Raw genomic sequence first — 24,220 nt, forward strand, 5'->3', positions numbered from 1 at the left:
CTTGGTATAAATACTCCCATATGGCCAATTTCAAGTTACCAATGTGCTATCTCTAAACATGGAATTGGGAAGAGATCTTAACAGTCACTCTTCATGAAGCAGTATGAGCTGGCTCCAGCATACCATGCATGGAACTACGTTGGACAGCGTGTGATGCTAAGTGCACATATTTTCTGATGTCAACCTTGTGTAGTCCAGTTTAAAATTACCAAAAAAAAAAAAAAAAACCACCTGGGGCTCAGTTTACTGTCTATTTCCTTCCACATGTATTATAGGTATTACACTGGTATAAGGGAAAAAAAAAAAAGCCATATATTTTTGCCTAATGTTTACAGGTGGGTTTTATTAGTAATCAGAGTACCTGCCATAGATGCCATACAGCATCTAGACTAAATTAAGTAACACAACTCCCCAGAACAGGAGAGCTGTGCTGTGATATTTTCTGCATCTCTCAGTATTTCATTTTATTTTATTTTATTTTTTTTAACGTTTATTCATTTTTGAGACAGAGAGAGACAGAGCATGAATGGGGGAAGGTCAGAGAGAGAGGGAGACACAGAATCTAAAGCAGGGTCCAGGCTCTAAGCTGTCAGCACAGATCCTGACGCAGGGCTTGAACTCACAAACCGTGAGATCATGACCTGAGCCGAAGTCGGACGCCCAACTGACTGAGCCACCCAGGAGCCCCTCAATATTTCATTTTAATAAGGAGTTTCTACTTTCAAAATCATAGACCAACTTTTTTCTTTTTTTAAATGTTTATTTATTTTTGAGAGACAGAAAGACAGAGCATGAGCTGGGGAGGGAAAGAGAGAGGGAGACACAGAATCTAAAGCAGGGTCCAGGCTCTAAGCCGTCAGCACAGATCCTGACACAGGGCTTGAACTCACAAACCGTGAGATCATGACCTGAGACAAAGTCAGCCACTAAATTGACCAAGCCACCCAGGCGCCTCAATCACAGACCAACTTAAGTAAATACATGCAACTTGTATAAAACCATTAAAAATGGGGACAAGTTGGGAATGCAAGCTGGTGCAGCCACTCTGGAAAACAGTATGGAGATTCCTCAAAAAACTAAAAATAGAACTACCCTACGACCCAGCAATTACACTACTAAGTATTTATTCAAGGGATACAGGTGTGCTGTTTCGAAGGGACACATGCACCCCACTGTTTATAGCAGCACTATCAACAACAGCCAAAGTATGGAAAGAGCCCAAATGTCCATCGATGGATGAATGGATAAAGAAGATGTGGTGTATATATACAATGGAGTATCACTCGGCAATCAAAAAGAATGAAATCTTGCCATTTGCAACTACTGGAGGGAGGGATGGAACTGGAGGGTGTTATGCTAAGCGTAATTAGTCAGAGAAAGACAGATATATGACTTCACTCACATGAGGACTTTAAGAGACAAAACAGATGAACATAAGGGAAGGGAAACAAAAATAATATAAAAACAGGGAGGGGGACAAAACAGAAGAGACTCTTAAATATGGAGAACAAACAGAGTTACTGGAGGGTTGTGGGAGGGGGGATGGGCTAAATGGGTAAGGGGTACTAAGGAATCTACTCCTGAAATCATTGTTGCACTATATGCTAACTAATTTGGATGTAAATTTAAAAAGAAATTAAAAAAAAAGAAATAATAGATGAATTCAAAAGCATAAAAAAAATGGGGACAAGTGATTGACAAAAACAAAACTCAATAGCATTTAATTATTTCTTTGGTATCTTCACTAGCTTTCTTTATGAGTAAGCAGAAATAAAAGTTTTTTACTAAACAGAAATAAAAGTTTTTCACCAGAACAAAATAAATGGTACAGTGGTTTGCTATGTATTTCACCTTTAGAGTCAAGAAAGGAATAAAGGGGTTAGAATCTCCCTGAACAAAGCTTTGTCTAGAAACAAAGATAAACAAGTTTTATAACAGCTATTAACTCTTTTTAGCCAAACAGGAAATAGAGTAACGTGATACTCTGGTAAATATTGACCCAAAGTTTTACTTTAAATCAGGTGATGCTTTTCACTGCTACCTCAATTCTAGTGACGTTAAATTCCTTATGATGGGGATAAAGCCAGTAGGGAACAAATAACACAGTCCTTCCTTGAACAAAGGTCAAAAAGAGAAATAGAAATGTTAAGATAAGGATAAACCCATAAACCCCACAACGCATGCTAACTTTTCCATTTCAGGCTAGCCACTGTCCCATCTGCCTAAGAGTTTTCTGGGGTGGGAGCAGGGGAAGTAACTGTCTTCAATTTGTGATACTCAGATAATTGGGTGGTGGTAAAATCAAAGAATCCACAATACTAGAAGATAAATAACTAATGAAAGATATGAGCAGAGGTTAGGAACAAAGCAGGGAAACTTAGATTGTTAGAACTGCTAGAAAAAAGACTTAGTTGTTCCATGGGTTATATAGGGTGTTATATGTCCCATATGTGTTGTTGCCTGGAAAACTGAAATTAGTTCTGTTCACTTCATATTACAGAGACTACAGGATAGATGTGGAAAAGCTTCACATGAAAAGGAGCATCCTACTATTCTGGTTTAATGTAAGGATAATTCATGAGCACTAACACATTTTAGAACAATTAAGAAGAGAAAGACATAAAGACCACTAACATGTATCATGCAGCAAATAAAAGCATGAGCTGCACAGAAGACAGATTCAAAAGGAATACAAATTAAGTAATTTATAGAAATTTATTCTTCTCGTGTAGTGTCATTCCATGTGTCATGTCACCAAAAAAGATAACCAACCTAGATTACCAATCCACTACAGAAAAATAATGAACTGACCAAGTGATGAAACAGGTAAGTAATATACCCATTTATTAAAGTCACATTTTCGGGGTGCCTGGGTAGCTTAGTTGGTTAAGCAACCAACTCTTGATTTCAGCTCAGGTCATGATCTCACAATCTGTGAGATCAAACCCTATGTTAGGCTCTGCACTGAGAGCGTGCAGTCCACTTAGGACTCTCCCTCTCTCTCTGCCCCTCCCCCACTCGTGTGCACTCTCTCTCTCAAAATAAACTTTAAAAAGTCATACTTTCCCTAAGTAAATCCAGACATCCTTTCAATGACATACGAAGCCTAATGTCCTAATTATCAGTTTTATGATGCCTAACTACATTTTTTTCTCAATAAATACAAAAGGAAACCATAATTCATTGCAGTCAGGAAGGATATTAGAAAAATGGGAGGAAAAGAAAGAACTCTGATGTGTTTAAGTATTTCTTATACAGGATACCTACAATAAAGGCAATCTGAAGAGGACTGAACTGGCTGGGATCTATGCACTCTCTCAAATTAAAAAAAAAAAGAGCCAACTAAAATTGGTCAGCTTCTTTGAAAATAAATAGAAAAGAATAATTCAAATTATTAAAAACAGAATTTTTAAGTTATCCTTCACAAGAGATTGGATAAATATGATTTGAGCTGAAAGAATGACAAGCAACCAAGAGAATACTTGTTTCTAACAGACATTTTCAATTTAAAAAACAAAACAAAACAACAACAACAAAACTAAAAGCCCTCTTTTAAGAGTTTAAACCAATGTCTGTGCTGATGAGCTTAGCTTGGTGACTTGAATGAGGACAGGGTTTCAATCTCAATCTTCTCAGTTGTCCTGCCAGAGATTGTTCTTCTAAGCCCAGCCAGTTTGACAGATGTAAGCCACTGGCTCCAAGGGATATAAGCCAGACATTGGTGATCAGTGCAAATCCTGAAGGTCACTGGAAAAACTAAATGTGTGTCCTACTACCATTAACACACAGAAAACCATATAAACACATTCCACTTTTCTTAGAAGCCATTTTTCAATCACTAATACCTGTGAGGCTTAAAAAATATTTTCAGAGGAAAAGAATTTAGTGATTACAATTTAAATGCTAACATTCACTATCATTCATTATTTGTTCTTCATTTCATTCAAGTGTCACTTTATCAGAGAATTCTTTGCCATTCTCTGACTCCTTGCCTTGTTTATTTTTCTCCTTAGCATTTTCCACTAACTTGATGTTGTATTAAATATTTACTCACTTATTGCCTACCTCTCCCAACTGGAATGTGAACTGCCTGAGAGAGCAAGGACTTAGCCTGCTGTATGTTCCTGGTATATCTCCAGGGCCTGGCATACAACTAACTGCTAAATAAACTATTTCATATTTTAAGGGAGTTTATATCTTTTTTTCTTTTTTATATTTGTGGGTTTGTTTTTTTTTTTTGAGGTGGGGGAAGGGCAGAGACAGAAGGAGAGTGAAAATCTTAAGCAGGCTCCACACCCAGCTAAGAACCTGAGGCATAAAGCCCAATGTGGGGCTCAAACTCAAACACCATTAAATCATGACCTGAGCCAAGATCAAGAGGTGGACACTTAATTGGCTGAGCCACCTAGGCACCCCAATCCATGGTTATATTTAATAGAACATTAAAAAATAGGGCACTGGGTGGCTCAGTCGGTTAAGCATCTGACTCTTGATTCTGACTCAGGTATGATCTCAGGGTCATGAGATGGGGCTCCGCACCGTGCTTCACATTGACAGTGCAGAACCTGCTTGGGATTCTCTCCCTCTTTCTCTCTCAAAAATAAACAAACTTAAAAAAGAAAATAGCAGATCGTTTGTAAGCCAGGAATACATGTTAGTGAACCAGAATGTGTTCATTTTTTATAGGCAGAATCCTATATACCAAAAGAATTTCTAGACTTTTGACATGGCTTTTCCAAGTTTCGAAGGTGTTCTGCATCTTTATTATTCATCTCTATGGGATCATTCAGTGTATGGACACTTAGAGAACATAGGGAAACGGGACAGGCTATTCAACTCAATCTCAGTAATAAAACTAAAATTATCAAAACCAACAAGTCTTTTTTTTTTTAATTTTTTAAATGTTTATTCATATTTGAGAGACAGAGAGAGACAGAGCGTGAGTAGGGGAGGGGCAGAGAGAGAGGGAGACACAGAATATGAAGAAGGCTCCAGGCTCTGAGCTGTCAGCACAGAGCCTGACGTGAGGCTCGAACCCTGAAACCGTGAGATCATGACCTGAGCCAAAGTTGGATACTCAACCGACTGAACCACCCAGGCACCCTCCAAAAAGCCTTTCTTGATCAGACTATCAGATATGAATATCTAGGAAAGGAAATGGAATTAACTATTCACTTATAAATTAAAGCTTTAAAGATGCTAGTTTATTTTTCAATACCAATTAATTCAGAGAAATAAACTAGAATTGGATGGATAACGTATAGACTATATCCACAATCTCCCAGGGTCTCCCTTTGCTAAATTTAAAAATTACTGAATTAGATAATCTGGCAGGTAAAAGGTCAGACACAATAGGAAGACTGCATGTAAAGGAAAGTCATGAATAGTCAACGTAATCACCTGAAGAATTCCCAAACCTCAACTCTTTAGCCCCATGGACCATAGTATTGTTACATCTTCCTTAGGTGTATATGTTTTATTTGAGGTCAAGTACAACAGAAAATCTATCTATAATCATATTGCAAATCTATGACAAGACCAGATCTGCATCTAACTGCATCTGAGCTCATAGCTTTTTCTACCATATTTTGATGTCATTGTTCTCAGAAATATGAAGAAGCAATTTTGATTTTTATACCCTGAATCAAACTTGGCCAACCCCAGTGTTAAATGACAAAAGTAGCTGACAAAAAATCAGGAGTCCTGAGATTTGATCCTGATTCAATAATCATAATTTTAGCCAAAATCATGCTGTTAATTTGGTTGATATTTTATTTTAAATGAACTTACATTTTTTAAAAAATTAAATAACTTTATCCTTGCCCTAAATATCTGTGAAATTAGATGTTCAATGCAATATTGATTTTTCTAATTTGTATAAAAATCCATAAATGATGATGTGTGCCCATTCACTTACCATCAAGTGATACATAAACCGCACTTTGCGAAGCATAAAAGATGAATTTTTAGACCCTTCATAGCTCTACAACTCTAATATGCTAACTCAATTTCACAGTTTTGATATCACAAGAGCTAGGGTTTAAAATTATCATGGGGCGCCTGGGTGGCGCAGTCGGTTAAGCGTCCGACTTCAGCCAGGTCACGATCTCGCGGTCCGTGAGTTCGAGCCCCGCGTCAGGCTCTGGGCTGATGGCTCGGAGCCTGGAGCCTGTTTCCGATTCTGTGTCTCCCTCTCTCTCTGCCCCTCCCCCGTTCATGCTCTGTCTCTCTCTGTCCCAAAAATAAATAAAAAACGTTGAAAAAAAAAAATTAAAAAAAAAAAATAAAATTATCATCTCATCAATTTCATAAGCAAAGTAATGAGCACTCCCCACCAGTCCCCACAATATCTTTTCCTCTATTGTCACAAAGTTGGCTATTTCCGCAGGATTTTCTTACTTCTACTTCAGGGTTTTTCCTCTAGATACAAAAATCATTTGGATTACTGCATTACAAACTGCAGTTAATCAAAACTGTAACAGCGCAAATCACTCAACAAAAGGAATAGATGTGTGTTTCTTACTTTCATGAGGATCCAACAACCAAAATGGATTTGTTTCTGCTGATTCTAACCAGTCAACCCTCTTTTCCCAACCCTTCCCCTCCCCACTCTTCAATCTTCATTTTCCATGGTCTGTAGACCTCTTTAAGAGGATACTGGAGCCTACCTATGAGAATTGAGTTATGCTGAAGAAACACGACACAAATATATAGAAGTGTCACCAGCTGGTGAATACTATTTTGGTAAAAATAATTTTACTTCTATCACTTTACTTCTGATACCTGAACCAGCCAGATGCCATCTTTTGTGTCTTCTACAAGCTCATAGAAGTGCATTTCACCACTGAAATTGGTACTAGAAACAGATTCAGATGCTTCTTCTTCCTTGAGTGCAGAATAGAGCTCACCTTCCATCAAGTCACCTGAAGAAAGAAAAAAGTAACAGCAGTAAGATTTCAAAAATCCTACCTTCCCAACTTCAATGATTAATTCCATTACACACTGTTAAAAATCATGTCATAGGACTTCCATTTCCCTCTATAGAAGAGTAGAACCTGAATACACCCATTTAAGATTCAGTCAGCCAGTATGTCATAAGAACCTAGTATATGTCAGACAAAAGTGAACAGACAAAAATCCATCTTCTCATGGAACTTACATGCCAGTGAGGTCATCACATAATTTATTAGGAAATTACTTAATTTCCTGGTAAGCCCAAAAAGCCATCACAGTATTATTTAGTTTTGTGTGTGACATGCCCAGGCTTCAAATAATTTTTAAACAGTATGATTTACATACTTCAGACTTGTAAGATTTAGAAATGGGTTTACGGAATTTGCCATCACCACCTGCTTAAAATAGCAATAGGGCCTGTAAGACTTGAAGGTTAGATACAAAAGATTACCTGTAAGAAAAAACTCCATACTCAAACTTTCAGTGTAAGTTGAGAGCTTATATGATCAAGTAAAAAGGAAAACACTAATGTCAAATTATTCTAATTTTGTCTTAAATGTGAAAACAAGCACTGTATCATGATAGCAGCAACATCATTTATAACGAATACTTAAATTATAAAGTTAAACTGCTATACCAAGACTTCTCTGCTATAAAAGGTGTGATCTGAGTCATATTTTTGTAGGCTGTGTGCATTCTTTAAATGATATGTGCATTCTTTGTACACTCAAAGTGACAAGTATTTTTAGGCCCAAAGGAAGCAACACAAATAAAAGTCAAAAGAAAAACGTTTTATTAAATTTTTTTAGCATGAGAAGTGATTTGGCTGTGGCAGTGAAGATACTTCTCATTTCTGAACCTAGAAAATTCATTTATTAGGGATCTACTTTACTCCATTTCCCATTCCCCGCCCCCACGGTAGAAGTAAGTTACCATAAACCAGACAGTAAACGAGAGGCAAGAAAAAAAAACCCGATTTTATGTTTTCCCTATAAAAAAGTATCACGTTTACATGCAAATATTACACATTTATATCACTACCCCAGTACTGAAATACAAATTTGATAACCCTTAACCTGGAAATATGTGAGTGCTCAACTCCTCTGGAGTTAGTATTCTTGTCTATCACACTACACGGCTATACAGTACTAAATAAGGGGAAAAAAAATGCCTTGTTAAAGACACAGCAGATCTACTTGAAACAACAAAAAAGATAACCATCAGTTTCAACTGCTTCCTACAGCAACCCAGAATGCCTTTCTCTAGTTACAGTACATTCCCCTTCCAGGACGTTTACCTAAACAAAGATTATTTTCTTCAGGGGTGAAAAAAAATTAACTATATATCTTACTTAATCCTCCCCAAACCAACAGTTACGGCCAACGCATTTTTCTTTAAAATGTTAAACAAATATTCACTTAGCACTACTTCAATTCTATGTCTCAGAGCATTTACAGTGATGCAGCAGCGTCTGTGACTTCTACAAGAGAAAAGTTTACATCCAAGACATAAGGATTTTTTTAAAAAACCCTGACAGTAATACAAACAAGGTAGGAATTCACAAAAAATAAACTCACTTCATTTTCACCAAACTTAAAGTATGAAAAGCCAATACTGTACAGTTCACCCTTTCTCGATATTTATCCTCATGATTTAAAAATTATATCTTAGCCCTAAGTGCCTCTTTGATAGTAAGTATTCCAATGATATTTTTCCCTCCTGTTATTATGCTATTATTGTTATTTATTATTATCGTGACAAACACTGCTATCTACAGACAACGTTTTGGGGTTTTCCTTCTCTTATATCCTTAGGAATTTCGACTGACAATGCTTTCCAGTTTGTCTGCAACCGGCTGACATTCCCTAATTTTAAGAAAATGGTTTCTTACTAAACATTGCTAAGAAGCTGCACTTAAATCTGTTATTTAAAAACAAAAACAAAAACAAAAAAAAAAACAGCTTAAAAAGAAGCAACACCCCACAAATAATTCCAGCCCCCTTCTCAAAACTGGGATTTACTTTTTTTTTTTTTTTCCCCGCAGAAAACCTGGACAGCTCTCGAAGTTGTCTGCGTAACCCACCCAGGTAATGCCCCATTCTGAGGGAACCACTAGGCACGAGGAAGTACAAGTCGCCCCCTCCACCGGGTGGAGGGGGACCCCACGGTAGCCCGATACTCGCCTGACTTTTCCACCAGCTCCCGGACATCCTTCTTCTCGGGCAGCCCCGAGTACCCCAGCCCCCGGCACTCCAGAATGGTCTTCAGCTTCTTGAAGCTCAGCGCCACCGGATCCACCAGCTGGGTGGCAAAGATGCCAGTTTCATACCACACAATGGCCTCAAAAAACCTGGCCAGGACGAACAGGACCAGAAAATAGAGGAGTAGGAAAACAGCTTCAGCCACATCTTCCCCTGCGTCTTGTCTCTTCTCAGAGAGCTCAGGAGACGAAAAAGAGGGGCGCGGAGCGGGGGAGTGTGTGCTCACGCCCGCCGGGGCGCGGGCACTATCCCAGCGTGGTCCGGCCTCGCCGCCCTCACTGTCGCGCCATCGCCGGCCCGGGGGCTGGGGGTTCGGCTATTTGTGCGGGGTTGAGGAAGAGACGGGGAGGGGCAGAGGCGCAGAGCCTCGCGCGGGGCCTTCCCGTCGAGAGGCGACAGACATAAAGGGGGGGGGGGGGGGGGAAACACTAAAAAAACCCCATCAGTCAAACACCGAAAGGAGCGGGCGCGGGTGGGCCCTCGGGGAACAAAACGAGGGACGTCTCCCCCGGCGGGGGGCTCTGACCGAGGTGGCGGGGTGGGTCTTCCAGCACCGTAATCTCAAGGGGGAAGGAGGAGGCCCCCCAAATCATTCAGATCCACAAAGGAAGGCTGGGCGGGAGGCCGGGGCCGGAGGGGCGGCGGGCCGGGGAGGCGGTTGGGGCCGGCGGGCGGCGGCCGGGCTCCCGCGGCGGCTGGTCAGGAGGGCGCGGCGCTCGGCTCGCCAGGCCCCGGCCCAGCTCGGGGAGGAGCGGCCCGCCGCCAGGCCCCAGGCCCCGCCGGCCGCCCAGGCTCCGCGAGAGGCGCGGCGGGCACGGCGGCGGCGGCTCCAGATTCGCTCGGGCCGGCGGGCGGCGCCTTTCAGGCGGGCGGGCACCGCGGCCCGGCCCGGGAGGGGGCGTCGCGGTCTCTGCAGAGATAAATGGGGCGCGCGGGCCGACGGTCCTGGAGGAGAAAGGCAAAAATAGGCCCCGACGGCTCCCTGAGCAGCTCTGGGGCGGCTTCCTGGCCACGCAGCGCCCGCCCCGCTCAGATGGGCGGCGCGGGTCTCGGCCGCCGTCCCTGACGCCCCCGCCACCTCGCGAGGCCGCGGCACTCGCCTCGGGAGCAGAGGATCAGCTGGGGCCGCGGCCGGAGCCGAGACATAACAACTGACGTCGGCGGCGGGGCGGGGCCTCGGGCGGCGGGGCGGGGCCTCGGGCGGGGCCGCGATGAAGCGCTGGCCAGGCCAGCGTTGGGGCAAAGTGGGTGTGGGGGGGAGGGGGCGGTCACACCCGGGGGCTGGAAAGCATTTCGGGGCCGCAGCTTTAGCCCCCAAAACTTACCTCTCTGGTGTCTTCTCCGTTCTTCGCTCTCTTTCATTTTGCCCTGCAGATGTTTAGTAAATAATTTTGGCTAAGGGTTGGACTTTGGACTGTCACTTTGTGTATTTTTTGTACAAATAGGACAGTTAATGATCCTCTTAAAATCAGTAAAACCAGATGACTACGTTTATGCAAGGTCCTGGTGAATTGGGAAACTTTGGGCACTGTTGATTTGAGGTGGTAGAAGGTGAAACCCAGAAAACAATGGTTTTCCGTTTCTAAGGACAGAATGTAGTTTGCGCACCACGTGTATTAGAGGAGGTTTGGCAGAAACAGGGAGTTAGAACGAGGCCCACTTGTCCCGCCTGTTGCAATTTTCCCTCTCCCTCTTCAATGTTAGGGGTGTTAAAAGCCAGGTATTGAGGCGGGTATTGGGTTCCCAGGACAAAGGCTGCTGAGTGTTAATATGTCCCTGTGCAAAGTTTACATGTCTTTTCTTTTGTTACCCTCCCTGAGTGTTGAGTGTGGCCACTGCTAGCAAGATGAATGTATATAAAGTGAGTAATGTGGGTGACTATGCATTATCAGTTTCTGTATTTAACTTCCGTGGAGCATACTCTTTATGTCAAACTCTGTGCCAGTCTTGAGGGAGAAAAGGGTTGCATGCTTAAACCAACAAGGCTGGCTTCTACCAACTCCCTTGATTAGGAAGGGCAAGACCCAGGAATTACAAGAGAACCATTAGCCATTGTGCAAAGCTGTCAAATGTCCTGAACTGGGGGGGGGGGGGGGGGGGGGGGGGGGGTATGTTTTAGGAAGAATAGAGGTGTGATCCTCAATCATGAAGCAAAGGAGGAATGGAAAGCAAAGAATGGATGGTGAGAATGTAGCCAGAATGGCACCCCTTTAGAATAAAGCACACACACTAAATTCTATTCCTGAAATTATTATTACACTGTATGTTAACTAACTTGGATTTAAATTTTAAAAATACAAAAGGTAATAAAATAAAATAAAATAAAATAAAATAAAATAAAATAAAATAAAACAAAGCACACAAATGAATTTCAGTGGCCAACTAGTGGAGGAGGACTTATGAGGGAGTGGGCCCAGGGAGTAGGGAGAAAGAATCAGAGGAGGAGGTGTAGGAATGTACAACCAGCTCTTGGCTTCTGCTCCTTGTCTTAGCGAGCTTCAATGTGGCTTTGTTTCCATGGCTGGCAGATCAATGCGGGAGACTGTATTAAACAGTTCATTCTAACAAGCTTGTTTTGGGAATTTGGGGATCCTTAGGCATGTCAAGGTGACCTTTTACGGGGCGATAATGCTGTCCAAAACTTGACATATAAGGTGAACCTTCATCTCAAAGGACTGTACTTGCTAGTAAAGAGAGACTCCAAATCAAATAACATAAAGAGGGACAAGTGGGGAAAGTTGGGCTGTTAGCTGAGGATGAAACCAGCCAGGCCAGAGTTTCAAACTGGAAAAATACTAGTGTGTGGGAGGCACTCCAAAGAAGGAACTAAAGACCTCTTTTGGCATTTCTTGTTTGTTTCAACTGCTTCTCATCTCAACTCCCTTGCCTGTTCCCTCCTGGTTAAACTCTTAGAAAAGATGACAGCACTGATCAAAGAACACACAGAGTTGGGATACAGTGGTACAGGCATTTGCATCTGTTACTGATAGGAGGTACAACCTTTCAGGAGGGCGTTTACAATATGAGTTAGAAGGCTCCCTGAAATACATGCTCTCTTACCTAGTAATCTCACTTCAGGGAAGTTATCCTGAGGAAACAATTGGACATGTGCACAGAGATGTGTGTGCAGAGTTTTGTTGTTGCTGTAGAAAAATAATAGAATAAAAAATAGAAATAATAGAAAAAACAATTATTATTAATCATTAATAATAGAAAAAACAGAAAGAATGAGCATATAGTAATCTAAGTGGTGAACTAGGAGGTAGCTACTAAAAACCATATTAGACAACTGGTTACAGACATGAAACTGTGTCTGAAAGAGAGCGTTTGGGGGAGAAAAGCAGGTTACTGAGAAGTTTGCATCATATGATCCTATTTTTTGTATTAGTGTTAGAAAAAGGCAGAGATATATACTAAAATGTAAACCATGTTCATTTTTAGGAAATAGGATTTAGATAATTGAAATGTTTTTCTTTTGTGTTTTATCTCTATTTGATTATTTTTCTGAAATAATCATGCACTGTTTTTGTCATTTTAAGATAAGTTTTAAAAACTTCACCGTTAGGACTGCTTCCTTGGTCTGAAGGTTTGCAGCAGGGATTTATCCACTCCAAGGGAGGTGTGGGAGGTCCTTCCCTGAGGGTGATTTCAGCTTCCACTATGCCTAACTGGGTGGACTAATTACAATTTCTGTTCAGAGACCAGTCTGACAAAAGGATGTTTGAATTATTCATTGGTTTTCATCATCTGTTTCTCTAACAGCCAGGCTGCTAACCTGAGTTCTTGATTTTACATATCAGATTCTGTTTATTGGTGGGATGACTTAAATCCTTATTACTTGATATTTTGGCAAGAGCATAGGAACCATCATTCCTGGGCCTGGTCCAGTGTGGCCTCGTATTCTCTGGTCGTATCACCTTGTTAGAAAGTCACACGATCTGTCTAAATCTCATTTTTGTCATCTATAAAATGGGAGAGTATGTTTACCCCATGAAGCAGTTGTAAGGATTAAATGAGGCAGTGAATGTAAAAAGTGCTTTGAAAGAGACATATTGCTTGTATGTATGTATGCATGCATGTATTTTGTATGCATGTATTTTGTATTCATTCCTTTATTTAAGCAATATTTATGAGCAAGTCACTGAGTTTACTACTGAGAAATGTACATGGATGAAGTCAAACAAGAGCTTGCTGTCAGGTTATTTGAAATCTAATAGGGATACTTTCCAAAATTGAATATTTTTTAAAAGTTAAAAAAAAAATGTAGGCCTCTTGTAGACTTAATAGTACAAATACAAGAAAAATAAAGATAGGAGTTCTCTAAAGCAATATAAAGTACAGACTATTCAGAAGTACAAACAAAAAGATACAAAAGAAATAGAAGCTAGTTCCTGCCTTTAAGGGTTTCAGTTCGTTATATTTAATCATTTTTTCTTTTATAACTTTCATTTATGTTTTAAAAAAATTTTATTTGAGCATAGGTGACACACAATGTTACATTAGTTTGCGGTAGTCAACATAGTAATTCAACGTCTCTATATGTTATGTTATGCTCACCCCAAGTGTAGCTATCATCGGTCACCATACAACACTATTATAATATCACTGACTATATTCCCCATACTGTGCCTTTTATTCTCGTGACTTCATTTGATAACTGAAAGCCTGCTTGTATTTAATTTAAAATGAATAATTAATTTTAGAGAAAAGAAAATGAAAGTCTTTGGCTCAGCTGGATGAACTATGGTTATTTTATTTAGGCTCCAAAGAGTTCTCTTTTTATTTTATTTCATTTTTTATCAAAGCATTACCTAAATATAGTTTAAAAAGTCAAGTACCAACAACAAAAAGTCAAATAACACTTTAAGGTTTCATCCAAATTGGAACAATTTTGAGAGTGAAAGGGGAAAAGCTAATAAAATTATGCCTGACTAACAAGGATAAACTGGGACTATGCCAGACAAACTATGAAAAACAGATCATCTGCCCATCCCTACCCACTCCCAGAAAACCATCATTTCTCAGAGAAAAACTATCTTCAAATTCTTTGAAGCATTTTTCTCATGTTTGTCTTTGTATTTCCAAATTAGAGTTTTCTACTGCTTTTCTTGATCTTTTCATTTTATACATTATCTATTGATTTCTTGCCACAGAAAATGAAGAATGATCTCTTTTATACCCTCTACTCACTCACCATTTCCCTCCCTCATTCCCAAAGTGATTATATTATATATTCATTTCTATATTAATGTGACTATATAAATCTTGTTGATGGCTGAACCACATCATTTATATTTCCTTGTGCAATTGTTCATTTTCCCTGGAGTTAATAATTAACTCAGATTTGGGGTTGTTCTGTCTTCTATAGCCCTGTCCACTTATTCATCTCCAAATTCTCTGTCTGAACTGTAAAACTACTCAAATGGTTAATGTATCAATTCCGTATTTTGTTGGAAATCTATTCTGGCTCTCCTGCTACAGGCTCGACTGGCTCTTCTCCAGATCACTATGCAGCTGTCATCCCAGGGCTACCCTTTGCTCCTATGTTGGATTCTAGTTTCTTGATCCCATGGTGCATGTTTGTTCTTTCACTTCCTTGTTTGCATGGAACACATCTCATCCTGCAGTGACAGGTTTAAAAAAAGCGGACACCGAGGTAAACTTTGGAGACCTTACACATCTAAAATTCCTTTACTCTCTCCTCATTCTTTTCTTTTTTTCAAACTTAAAGAAGACTTGCAAGAACATTACCAAAACCCCCTTTGTATCCTTCACCAATTCACTGATTCATGTTTTTACCGTATTTGCTTTTACATGTCTTTTCTCTATACTGTAATGCATTTTTTTTTTCTTGAACCATTTAAGAATTAGTTGTAGTTACCCTGTTTAAATGATAGTTTGGTCAAATATAGAATTCTAAATTGGAAATCCCTTCCCCTCAGAATTTTGAAGGCATCGATCCATTACCTTCTGGCTTCTGTTGTGACTTATTTGTTCTCTCTGTAAGCTCTCAATTCTTCTTTTCCTCCTTGGTATTCTGAACTTTTATGATGATGTGCCTGAGTGCAAGATTCCTTTCCTTCATTGTGTTGAGTGCCCAGTGGGCCTTTTTAATATGGCAGCTCATGACCTTTGGTTCTAGAATATTCTTTGATAATTTCCCAGTCCATTTCTCACTTTTCTGGAACTCCTGTTAATGAGATGTTGAATCTCCTAAATTGATCCTGTAATTTATTCTCTTCTTTCTCCAGTTTCGTCTTTTTGCCTTTTGTTCTACTTTTTTTTCCAATTTCGTTTGTCATCCCTTCTGCTGAATTCTTAATTTTGTCTATCTTATTTTTAATTTTCAAAAGCTCTTTATTGTCACAGGGATATGCCTTTTCTGTAACACTCTGTTCTTTTTGTTTTATGCATGCAATACATTCACATAGCTCTCTGAAAATATTATTTAATTGTAGTTTTCCCCCTAAGTTTTCTTTTGCTCTAAGAGGCCTTAGACCTGAGTTCACTTTCAATTTGTTTATTTTGGACTTGGTCTTTCATGTTAGAGGCTGTCTTTAATTACTTGATGATTCCTGGCTCTCTCCTTGTTCATAGTTTCATAAATGTGAGGTACTGAAAAGTTCTCTGAGAGTTAGTGGGGCTCACTGCAGGATAAACGGTCAGGACCCAGACATTTTACTAGGAAGATCTAGAAGTTTTTCTCCTCAGCTGTTTGCTTTCTTCAGAAAGGAATCCTGCCTGGAAAGTTCAAGTACAGTTATCAGCATCCTGAGACTGAGTGGGAGAAGGAGGCTGGGAATATCAAGTCTCAATCATTAGAGTTCCTCATCTGCCTTACATAACCATGCCAGGAATTTCTAAGTCCAGAACCAATCTCTTAATTTCAGAGGACAAACCCCCCATCTTCCTCTGGGATCAGAAAGGGGCAAGTGCCTGGCTGCACAGGGTCAAACTGTACCTCGTAAAACTTTTAGCAAATCCTCCAGTTTTTAGTCCCATCCACCACCTTGGGCTTCCAAAGTGTCAGGCTTCTAATTTCTAAACCTTTCCTGGATTTTGTGGCACCAATTGTTTCACGTAGTAGAAATAGTGCCACAGGTCCCCCTCTCTGACCAGCAGTCTAGACAGAGCACAGCTTTTGGCCTTTCTTGCAATTAGGTTGGGTAAATGACGGACTCGTGACCAGTGGGAGGCAAGTAGTGATGTACACCCCTTTCAAGCCTGGCCCTCAGAAACAGCTTCCAGCCCTCTCCAGATTAGGTAGTTAGGGAGAAAGGTGGACCCAGAGAACAGCCCGGACACCTTTGCACCATAGCAGGCCCTGGGCACCCTCAGATTTGTTCTTGTCTGTATTTTTTGTCTCTCTGTCTATCTCTCTCTCTCTCTTTTTTTTTTTTTTTTTTTTGTCAATACATCTCTAAGTCCAAGATGCGATCAGTTCCACTGAGCCAGAGCAGCAAGAGTGGGGCTTGCAGAAATCTCAGAATGGTAGACAGGGAGCATAGGAAAAGGGATGTCAGCATTTACTGCCTTGCCTTTCTAGTGAGGACAGGAAGTGTGGCTGATGAAAAGGAAATAACCCTATTTTTCTTCAGTTTGATTTTTAACCCCATTATGAAGAACACATTTTGGTTAAAAAAAAGGGGGGGGGGTGGTAAAAATGGCTAGCAATGGTTTAAAGAAAAAGTCTCGAAATCTAAGTTCTTTGTAGGTAGGTTAGGTGTTTAGCATTATATCTAATTGATATATCCCACTAAGCACAGATTCGAGGCAGGTAAGGGAAACATTTTAAGTCTGTCTCCAGCATATAAACATATTTGATATTTCCAATTTTGGCATATAAATGTTAATTTCATTCATAACTGGTAATAAATTGATGATATGGGTAGCCCTTGACTTAGGGCAGCAACCCTTCAGCTATGTCTTTTGGGAGCTCTTTTTTTTTTAAATTTTATTTTAGTTTTATTTATTTTTGAGAGAGAGACAGAGCGAGTGGGAGAGGGGCAGAGAGAGAGGGAGATAGAGAATCCTAAGCAGGCTCTGCACTCTCAGTATGGAGCCCAATGTGTGGCTCGAATCCACGAACTGTGAGATCATGACCTGAGCTGAAACCAAGAGTTGAACGTTTAACTGACTGAGCCACCCACGTACCCAAAAAGGGAGCTCTTTGCTACAGACACACTGTTATGAGATGATGCCAGGCAGTGTGTACGTACCACCCCCTGAAGCTACCATCCCCGGGCTTTCCCCCTCTCTGACCATAGCAAACAACTGTTAAACAACTAAACAAAGATAACTGAAATGATCGATTTCTTTATTACCAGACTAATTGATTCACATTCTGAAAGCTTACTAACGGACAGCATACAATTACGTACTTTATAGCTGACTTGAATACGACATTTATGTTCATTAAAAGAGAAGAGTTGAGAGTAAGAAGGCCTTGGGCATGTAGCTAGTACAGTGTTTCCACGGGAAAAGCAGAGTGCCCAAGTGTCTTCTCCAGTAACATCCCCTGCTGTGATTGTGAGAACTGTACATCCTACCCTTTCTGTGTGGAGATGACCCTATTGACTACCACCACAGCATTGGTACCAAGTTGCTTTTTCCAGTGCATTAAGGCCATTATTTGCTGGAGTAAAAGGTGTCCCAAAGCAATATTCGGAGACCTATTTGGCATTCAAGCTGGAATCTTCAAAAAGAGGAACCTCTTTTCACCAGACAGATACCTGCAGAAAGTGGCTTTCAATAAAGCTGAAATGAAAGCACCCCGGAGAAGCTCTGCTCTGTACACTGCCATCCATTTGATAAACAGCCCTTCTCCCATGGCCAGCCAGCAAGCCGGCCAGCGAGTCTCACCAGTGCTCTCCTCTTCCAGCCCAGGAAGAGCAAGCCTAGGGACTCTGTGTATAAACACTCTGAAGACCAAGTTAAACAAGGGTGGAGTAAGCAAATAAAAAGTCACCTTTCCTCCTGGAGTAAACTGTTCCCTCCTCTGATCACCTGAAGCTACACGACACATGGTCTGACCCTAGGACAGCAGGGCTGTCTACATAATTTTCTGTGCACCAGACAAAATGAAAATGCACGCCCCTTGTTCAAAATGCAGGAAAAGGTGCTGTTAAAAGGCACTATCTAAAGTTTTTCCTTTCTTTTCCAGTGGCTTTCTTGAGCCGTCATGGTGTTTGTAATTTGCCATTTAATATAACTCTCCCTCGGTCAGGGGATACTCCCAGGGTAAGTGCAGGTCCTCACACGTGCCCCGAAACTCTCCCTCCAGCCGCAGGTCCTCCACGTCCTCCCACCCCACCCCACTCAGGCAGCGGTGGGCCTGGAAAGGATTGCAACATCTGTGCCAAGACATGCTCAGTATCTGGGCTAGAGGTAGGCAAGAGGCCTGTCCCCAGAGATTCACCCTCCAAACATTTGTGGTGCTACCAGCCCTGGGTGAGGACAGCTGCTGCCCAGCCTTGCCGTGAAGGGCCAACCTGGGGAGGGTAAGAGTGGGCAGGGCCCCAGGTACTAGGTGATAGAAAGCAAGCTGCCAAGGAGATGGGGAGCTGACAGCAGGCAGACCGAATGTGAGCTGAAGGTCTCCAAGGTCATGGCACATGCTCCGATGTTCATCAGATTTCACTTACAAAACACAAATTCAAAGAAAACTTTACTTAGAATTTCAAGAGGGCAACTAAGGAGCATTGAACTCCAAGTGTTCAGAGTCCTTCTGAACTTGGGGTCCCATGCAACTGCTCTGTTCACACACCCATGAAGCCGATTGTGTGGGACAGACTTATTGAACTCAGTGAAGGTCCAGAAAATTCTATATATTTTTTTATCACATTTGTGGCATTTCTCATAGGCTGCTTGTACATAGTTTTATTTCTGTACATAAACTGCTTCCCTTCCTGGATGTCGTCTTCAAGGCTTAGCTTACCAGCTATTCTCTAACATATTATAGCCCCTCTCTAAGCCTTATCTGTTAAATAGAAATAACAGTAATCTCATAAGATTATTATGAGTACTTAGTGAAGCAAAGCTTATAAGGCACTAAGTCCAGTGACTGGCGCATGTTTTATACAAACGGACATACACATATACATGTATTTACCTACATACGATGATACCTGTACATCTGCTATAATAGTAACAGAGTACCTAAAAGGTACATAGTAAGTCTATTTTTTGGATAAAAGAACACGTTATAACACGTTTTCAAATGTCAATCTGGCTAATGGATGCTTTACGTGAAATGCAATGCAAATATAACTCTATTATTTAAAAGAGAAGCCAGGGTGCCTGGGTGGCTCAGTCTATTAAGCATACAACTTTTTATTTCAGCTCAGATCATGATTTCATAGTTCCTGAGATCCAGCCCTACATTGGGTCCTCCACTGACAGCACAGGGTCTGCTTGGGATTCTCTCTCTCCCTCTCTCTCTGCCCTTTCCTCTCTCTCTCAAAATAAATAAATAAACATTAAGTAAATAAAAAAATGAGAAACCAGAAAGCATTTTCAAAAATTCAAACCAATTGTAGTAGAATAATTTAGAGAGTAAGCTCAACTGAAGACAGAAAAAATGAAGAAAGTTGTGAAAATCTTGAGAAATACAATTTCAGAAGGAAAATAGAGCTTGTACAAAAAGATGATAGAAATGGAATTGGTTAGCATGGTGAAGGACAAGAAAGAACTTTGAAATTGCAATCTTGCTTTCAATTAAAAGTGTTTATTTTGTTACTAAAGTGGTATGCGGCTTTATAGAAAACCTAGAAGATGCATATTAGGAAAAAGAAGAAAATTGAAAATAGGCCCAATCCCACCGCTCTCACACAAAGAACAAGTGTGTGCTGATTGATTTTCCTACTATGAAAATAGGTTGGATACCCTCCATAAAACTGGATGTTTTCATTTTAAAAAACATTTGCCAGTTTTACACCTGAAGCAGTGTCTAATTTCTATTTTGACTTAATTACTTCTTTTGAATAATAAATTACTTTTCTTACTTCTTACGATTATTGTCCGTATACATTTTTTTATTTTGTGAATTACCTTGTATCCTTAGGCCATTTTTAATTAGGCTGTTTGTTTTTAATCAGGACGTTTGTTTTTCATTTAAAAAATTAGAAATATTTAAAAGTACACATAAAAAGTACAGAAGATATTAGAGCAGACACAGCATTTCAGTGTGTTTTTCAGAAAGAAGGTGTATTGGGGTAAGGTAGGGGCTATATTAACACTATCTGCCATGTTGCTAGAAAATAAGAAAAATGTTTGTCTTTTTTCCATGCTGATTTACAAGAGTTTTTAGTACATTAAGGATGTTAACCTTTTTCTATGCCATAGAACTTTTACTTTAATATGTCTGACTAATACACAAAAGTGACTGATAAGAGCAGAACAAAAGGAAATTAGTTTAAATTAAAAAAACTTTTTAGTTGGACATAAGAAACAATTTATTAACTATGAAGAGAATAAATTCAAGAAAAGGAATTTGTCATTATGGGCTCTCCGACCCTTCACCTCTCTTCTAGGTTTTATATTACACTTAATTGGCTAGGCAACAGAAGGTAGACTAAATGGTTTTTCATGTTTTCTCCTACTTCTATTTATTTTCTTAGATTATAAGAAGAACTAATTTCAGAATTAGTAGTGAAAGTTCTGAGTTATTTGATTCAAGTTGTGTTCCTCACCATTATAAACAAACCAGCTGAATCTTTGCAGGACTTTTGAGTAAGGCCTCTAAGTCTACTATCGTTTGGTGGTTCTGCAAATGAATGTGAATTCTATTATGTAACAACTGGGACAAGTGTTCTATTTATAAAAAAAAACAAAAACAAAAAACTGCTTGCTTAGGCAGCACATATACTATTTATAAAAAAAAAACCCAGCATGCTTACTACTGAGTATGGTAGTCATTAGGACTATACACAAATAGTCAACTCTCTCCTAGGCACATGGTAAGATGCACTTTCCCGGTCCCTTGGAGTTGGGAGGGGACGTATGACTTTCACTGGCCAGTGAAACACTTCATGCCAGTGACATTTTCATTTTGGGGCCTAAGTTTGAAAAAGGTTTGATATATAATTTATGTCAGGTATACTCAATAAAGAGGTATAATTTTATACACAAAGTTTATACATATGTATTTTTTTACTAAAGTTTATATGTAAAGTTTATAATAAACTACATGTTTAAAGTATATAATTTTTATATGTATGTAAACCTATAAAATCATTACTACAACCAAGATAGTGAAGATATTGAGGCACCTGGATAGCTCAGTCAGTTCAGCTCAGGTCACGATCCCAGGGTCATGGGATCGAGTCCCATGTGCGGCTCCATGCTCAGTGAGGATCCTGCATAGGATTCTCTCTCTCTCTGTCTCTTTCTCTCTCCTCTGCCCTTCCCCTACACTCTCTCTCTCTCAAAAAAAAAAAAAAAAATAGTGAAGGTATCTATCAGCTCCAAAAGTTTTTGCTTGTACTTTTGTAATTCCTCCCTCCCATACCACTTTGTCCCCTATCTCTAAGCAGCCAGCAATCTCTTTTCTGATTAATTTTAAATTTTCTATAGTTTAATCCATATAATAAGTACATTTTTTTGGTCTGGCTTCTTTCACTCTGCATGATAATTTTAAGAATCATCCATGGTGTAATATGTAGCAGTAGTTCATTCCTTTTTATTGCTGAATAGTATTCCATTTCATGATATGTCACAGTTGGGTTACTTGCTTACCTACTGGTAAGTGGTTGAGCTGTATCATCTATATCTATGTCTTTATATCTAAATTTAAATGATGGATCACTTTGCATTCTCACCAGCTGCTTATGCAAGTAGTCCGTTTCTTCATGCTCTTTTTTAAAAATTTTGTTTAAATACAAGTTAGTTAACATATAGTGTAATAATGATTTCAGGAGTAGAATTTAGTGATTCATCACTTACATATAACACTCAGTGCTCATTCCAATAAGTGCCCTTTTAATGCCCATCACCCCTTTAGCCCATCCCCCCACCCAACACCCCTCCAGCAGCCCTCAGTTTGTTCTCTGTATTTAAGAGTCTTTTATGGTTTGTCTCCCCATCTGTTTTTATCTTAATTTTCCTTCCCTTACCTTATGTTTATCTTTTTTTTCTTTCTTAAATTCCACATGTGAGTGAGATCATATATTTATCTTTCTCCAGCTGACTTATTTCGCTTAGCATAATACATTCTAGTTCCATCCACATTGTTGCAAATGGAAAGATTTCATTCTTTTTGATCGCTGAGTAATCTTCCACTGTGTGTATATACATCTTCTTAATCCATTCATCAGTCAATGGACATTTGGGCTCTTTCCACATTGTTGATAGTGCTGCTATAAACATTGGGGTGCATGTGCCCCTTCCAATCAGCATTTTTGTATCCTTTGGATAAACACCTAGTAGTGCAACTGCTGGGTCATAAGGTAGTTCTATTTTTAATTTTTTGAGAAACTTCCATACTGTTTTCCAGAATGGCTACTTCAATTTACATTCCCACCAGCAGTGCAAAAGTGTTCCCCTTTCTCTGCATCCTCAACAACATCTGTTGTTTCCTGAGTTGTTAATTTTAGTCATTCTGACACTTGTGAGGTGGTATCTCATTGTGGTTTTGATTTGTATTTTCCTGATATTGAACATCTTTTCATGTGTCTGTTGGCCATCTGAATGTCTTCCTTGGAAAAGTGTCTGTTCATGTCTTTTGCCAATTTCTTCACTGGATTATTTATTTTTTTGGGTGTTGAGTTTGGTAAGTTCTTTATAGACTTTGTATACTAACCCTTTATCTGACATGTCATTTGCAAATATCTTCTCCCATTCTGAAGGTGGCCTTTTAGTTTTATTGATTGTTTCCTTTGCTGTGCTAAAGCTTTTTATCTTGATGAAGTCCCTGGTAGTGGTGGTCACATGATTGTATGCATTTGTCAAAATTCATAAAACTGTACACCTAAAAAGAGAACTTTTATTATATGTAAATTTTACCTTGGTAAATCTAACCAAAAAAAAAAAACCAAACAAACCAAAAAACCTCTCAGAACTTACCAGTAAAATAATAAACAATCCAATTGGGAAACAGGCAAAAGACATGAAGAGATGTTTCACCAAAAAAGACATACAGATGGCCAATAAGCACATGAAACAATGTTCAACATTAGCCATCAGGGAAATACAAATTAAGTCTACAATGAGGTATCACTAGACACCTATAAGAAGGGCTAACATAAAAATGGTGGCAATGCCAAATGCTAATGAGGATGCAAAGCAAACTGGATTACTCATTCACTGCTGGTGGCAATGTAAGATGGCTCAGCCACTCTGGCAAACAGTTTGGCAATTTCTTTCAATAAACTAAATGTACAATTACCATATGACTCAATTATCTTGATGAAGTCCCAATAGTTCATGTTTGCTTTTTTCCCCTTGCCTTTGGAGATATGTCTAGTAAGAAGTGGCTGCCGAGGTCAAAGTGGTGGTTGCCAGTTTTCTCCTCTGGGGTTTTGACCGTTTCCTGTCTTACATTTAGGTCTTTCACCCATTTGAGTTTATTTTCGTGTATGGTGTAAGAAAGCGGTCCATTTTCATTCTTCTGCATGTTGCTGTCCAGTTTTCCCAAGACCATTTGCTGAAGAGACTGTCTTTTTTCCATTGCATATTCTTTCCTGCTTTGTCAAAGATTAGTTGGCCGTACATTCATGCGTCCATTTTTGGGTTCTCTATTCTGTTCCATTGATCTGTCTGTTTTTGTGCCAGTACCACACTGTCTTGATGATTACAACTTTGTAATACACCTTGAAATCTGGAATTGTGATGCCTCTAGCTTTGTTTCGTTTTGGTTTTGGTTTTGGTTTTTCATCATTGCTTTGGCTATTCAGGATCTTTTGTGGTTCCATACAAATTTTAGAATTGTTTGTTCTAGCTCTGTAAAGAATGTTGGTGTTATTTTGATAGGGATTGTAGTGGATATGTAGACTGCTTTGGGTGGTATC

The 24,220-nt window shown here is 39.7% G+C and overlaps 1 protein-coding gene across 1 annotated transcript in view; it reads right to left on the reverse strand.

The window, feature by feature from the left end:
* The window catches only part of LOC109264129 (charged multivesicular body protein 3), a 104,057-nt gene extending 94,587 nt beyond the window's left edge, over nt 1-9,470 (reverse strand). Inside the window, 3 exon segments of the mRNA XM_019444063.2 lie at nt 6,784-6,923; nt 9,138-9,347; nt 9,350-9,470. Coding sequence (XP_019299608.2) covers nt 6,784-6,923; nt 9,138-9,347; nt 9,350-9,362 — 363 coding nt within the window. The 5' untranslated portion in view covers nt 9,363-9,470.
* Between the last annotated feature and the right edge of the window lie 14,750 nt (nt 9,471-24,220).

The sequence above is a fragment of the Panthera pardus genome, unplaced genomic scaffold (genome assembly GCF_024362965.1).
Source record: "Panthera pardus isolate Hobbes unplaced genomic scaffold, ASM2436296v1 HiC_scaffold_26, whole genome shotgun sequence".
Taxonomy (NCBI): domain Eukaryota; kingdom Metazoa; phylum Chordata; class Mammalia; order Carnivora; family Felidae; genus Panthera; species Panthera pardus.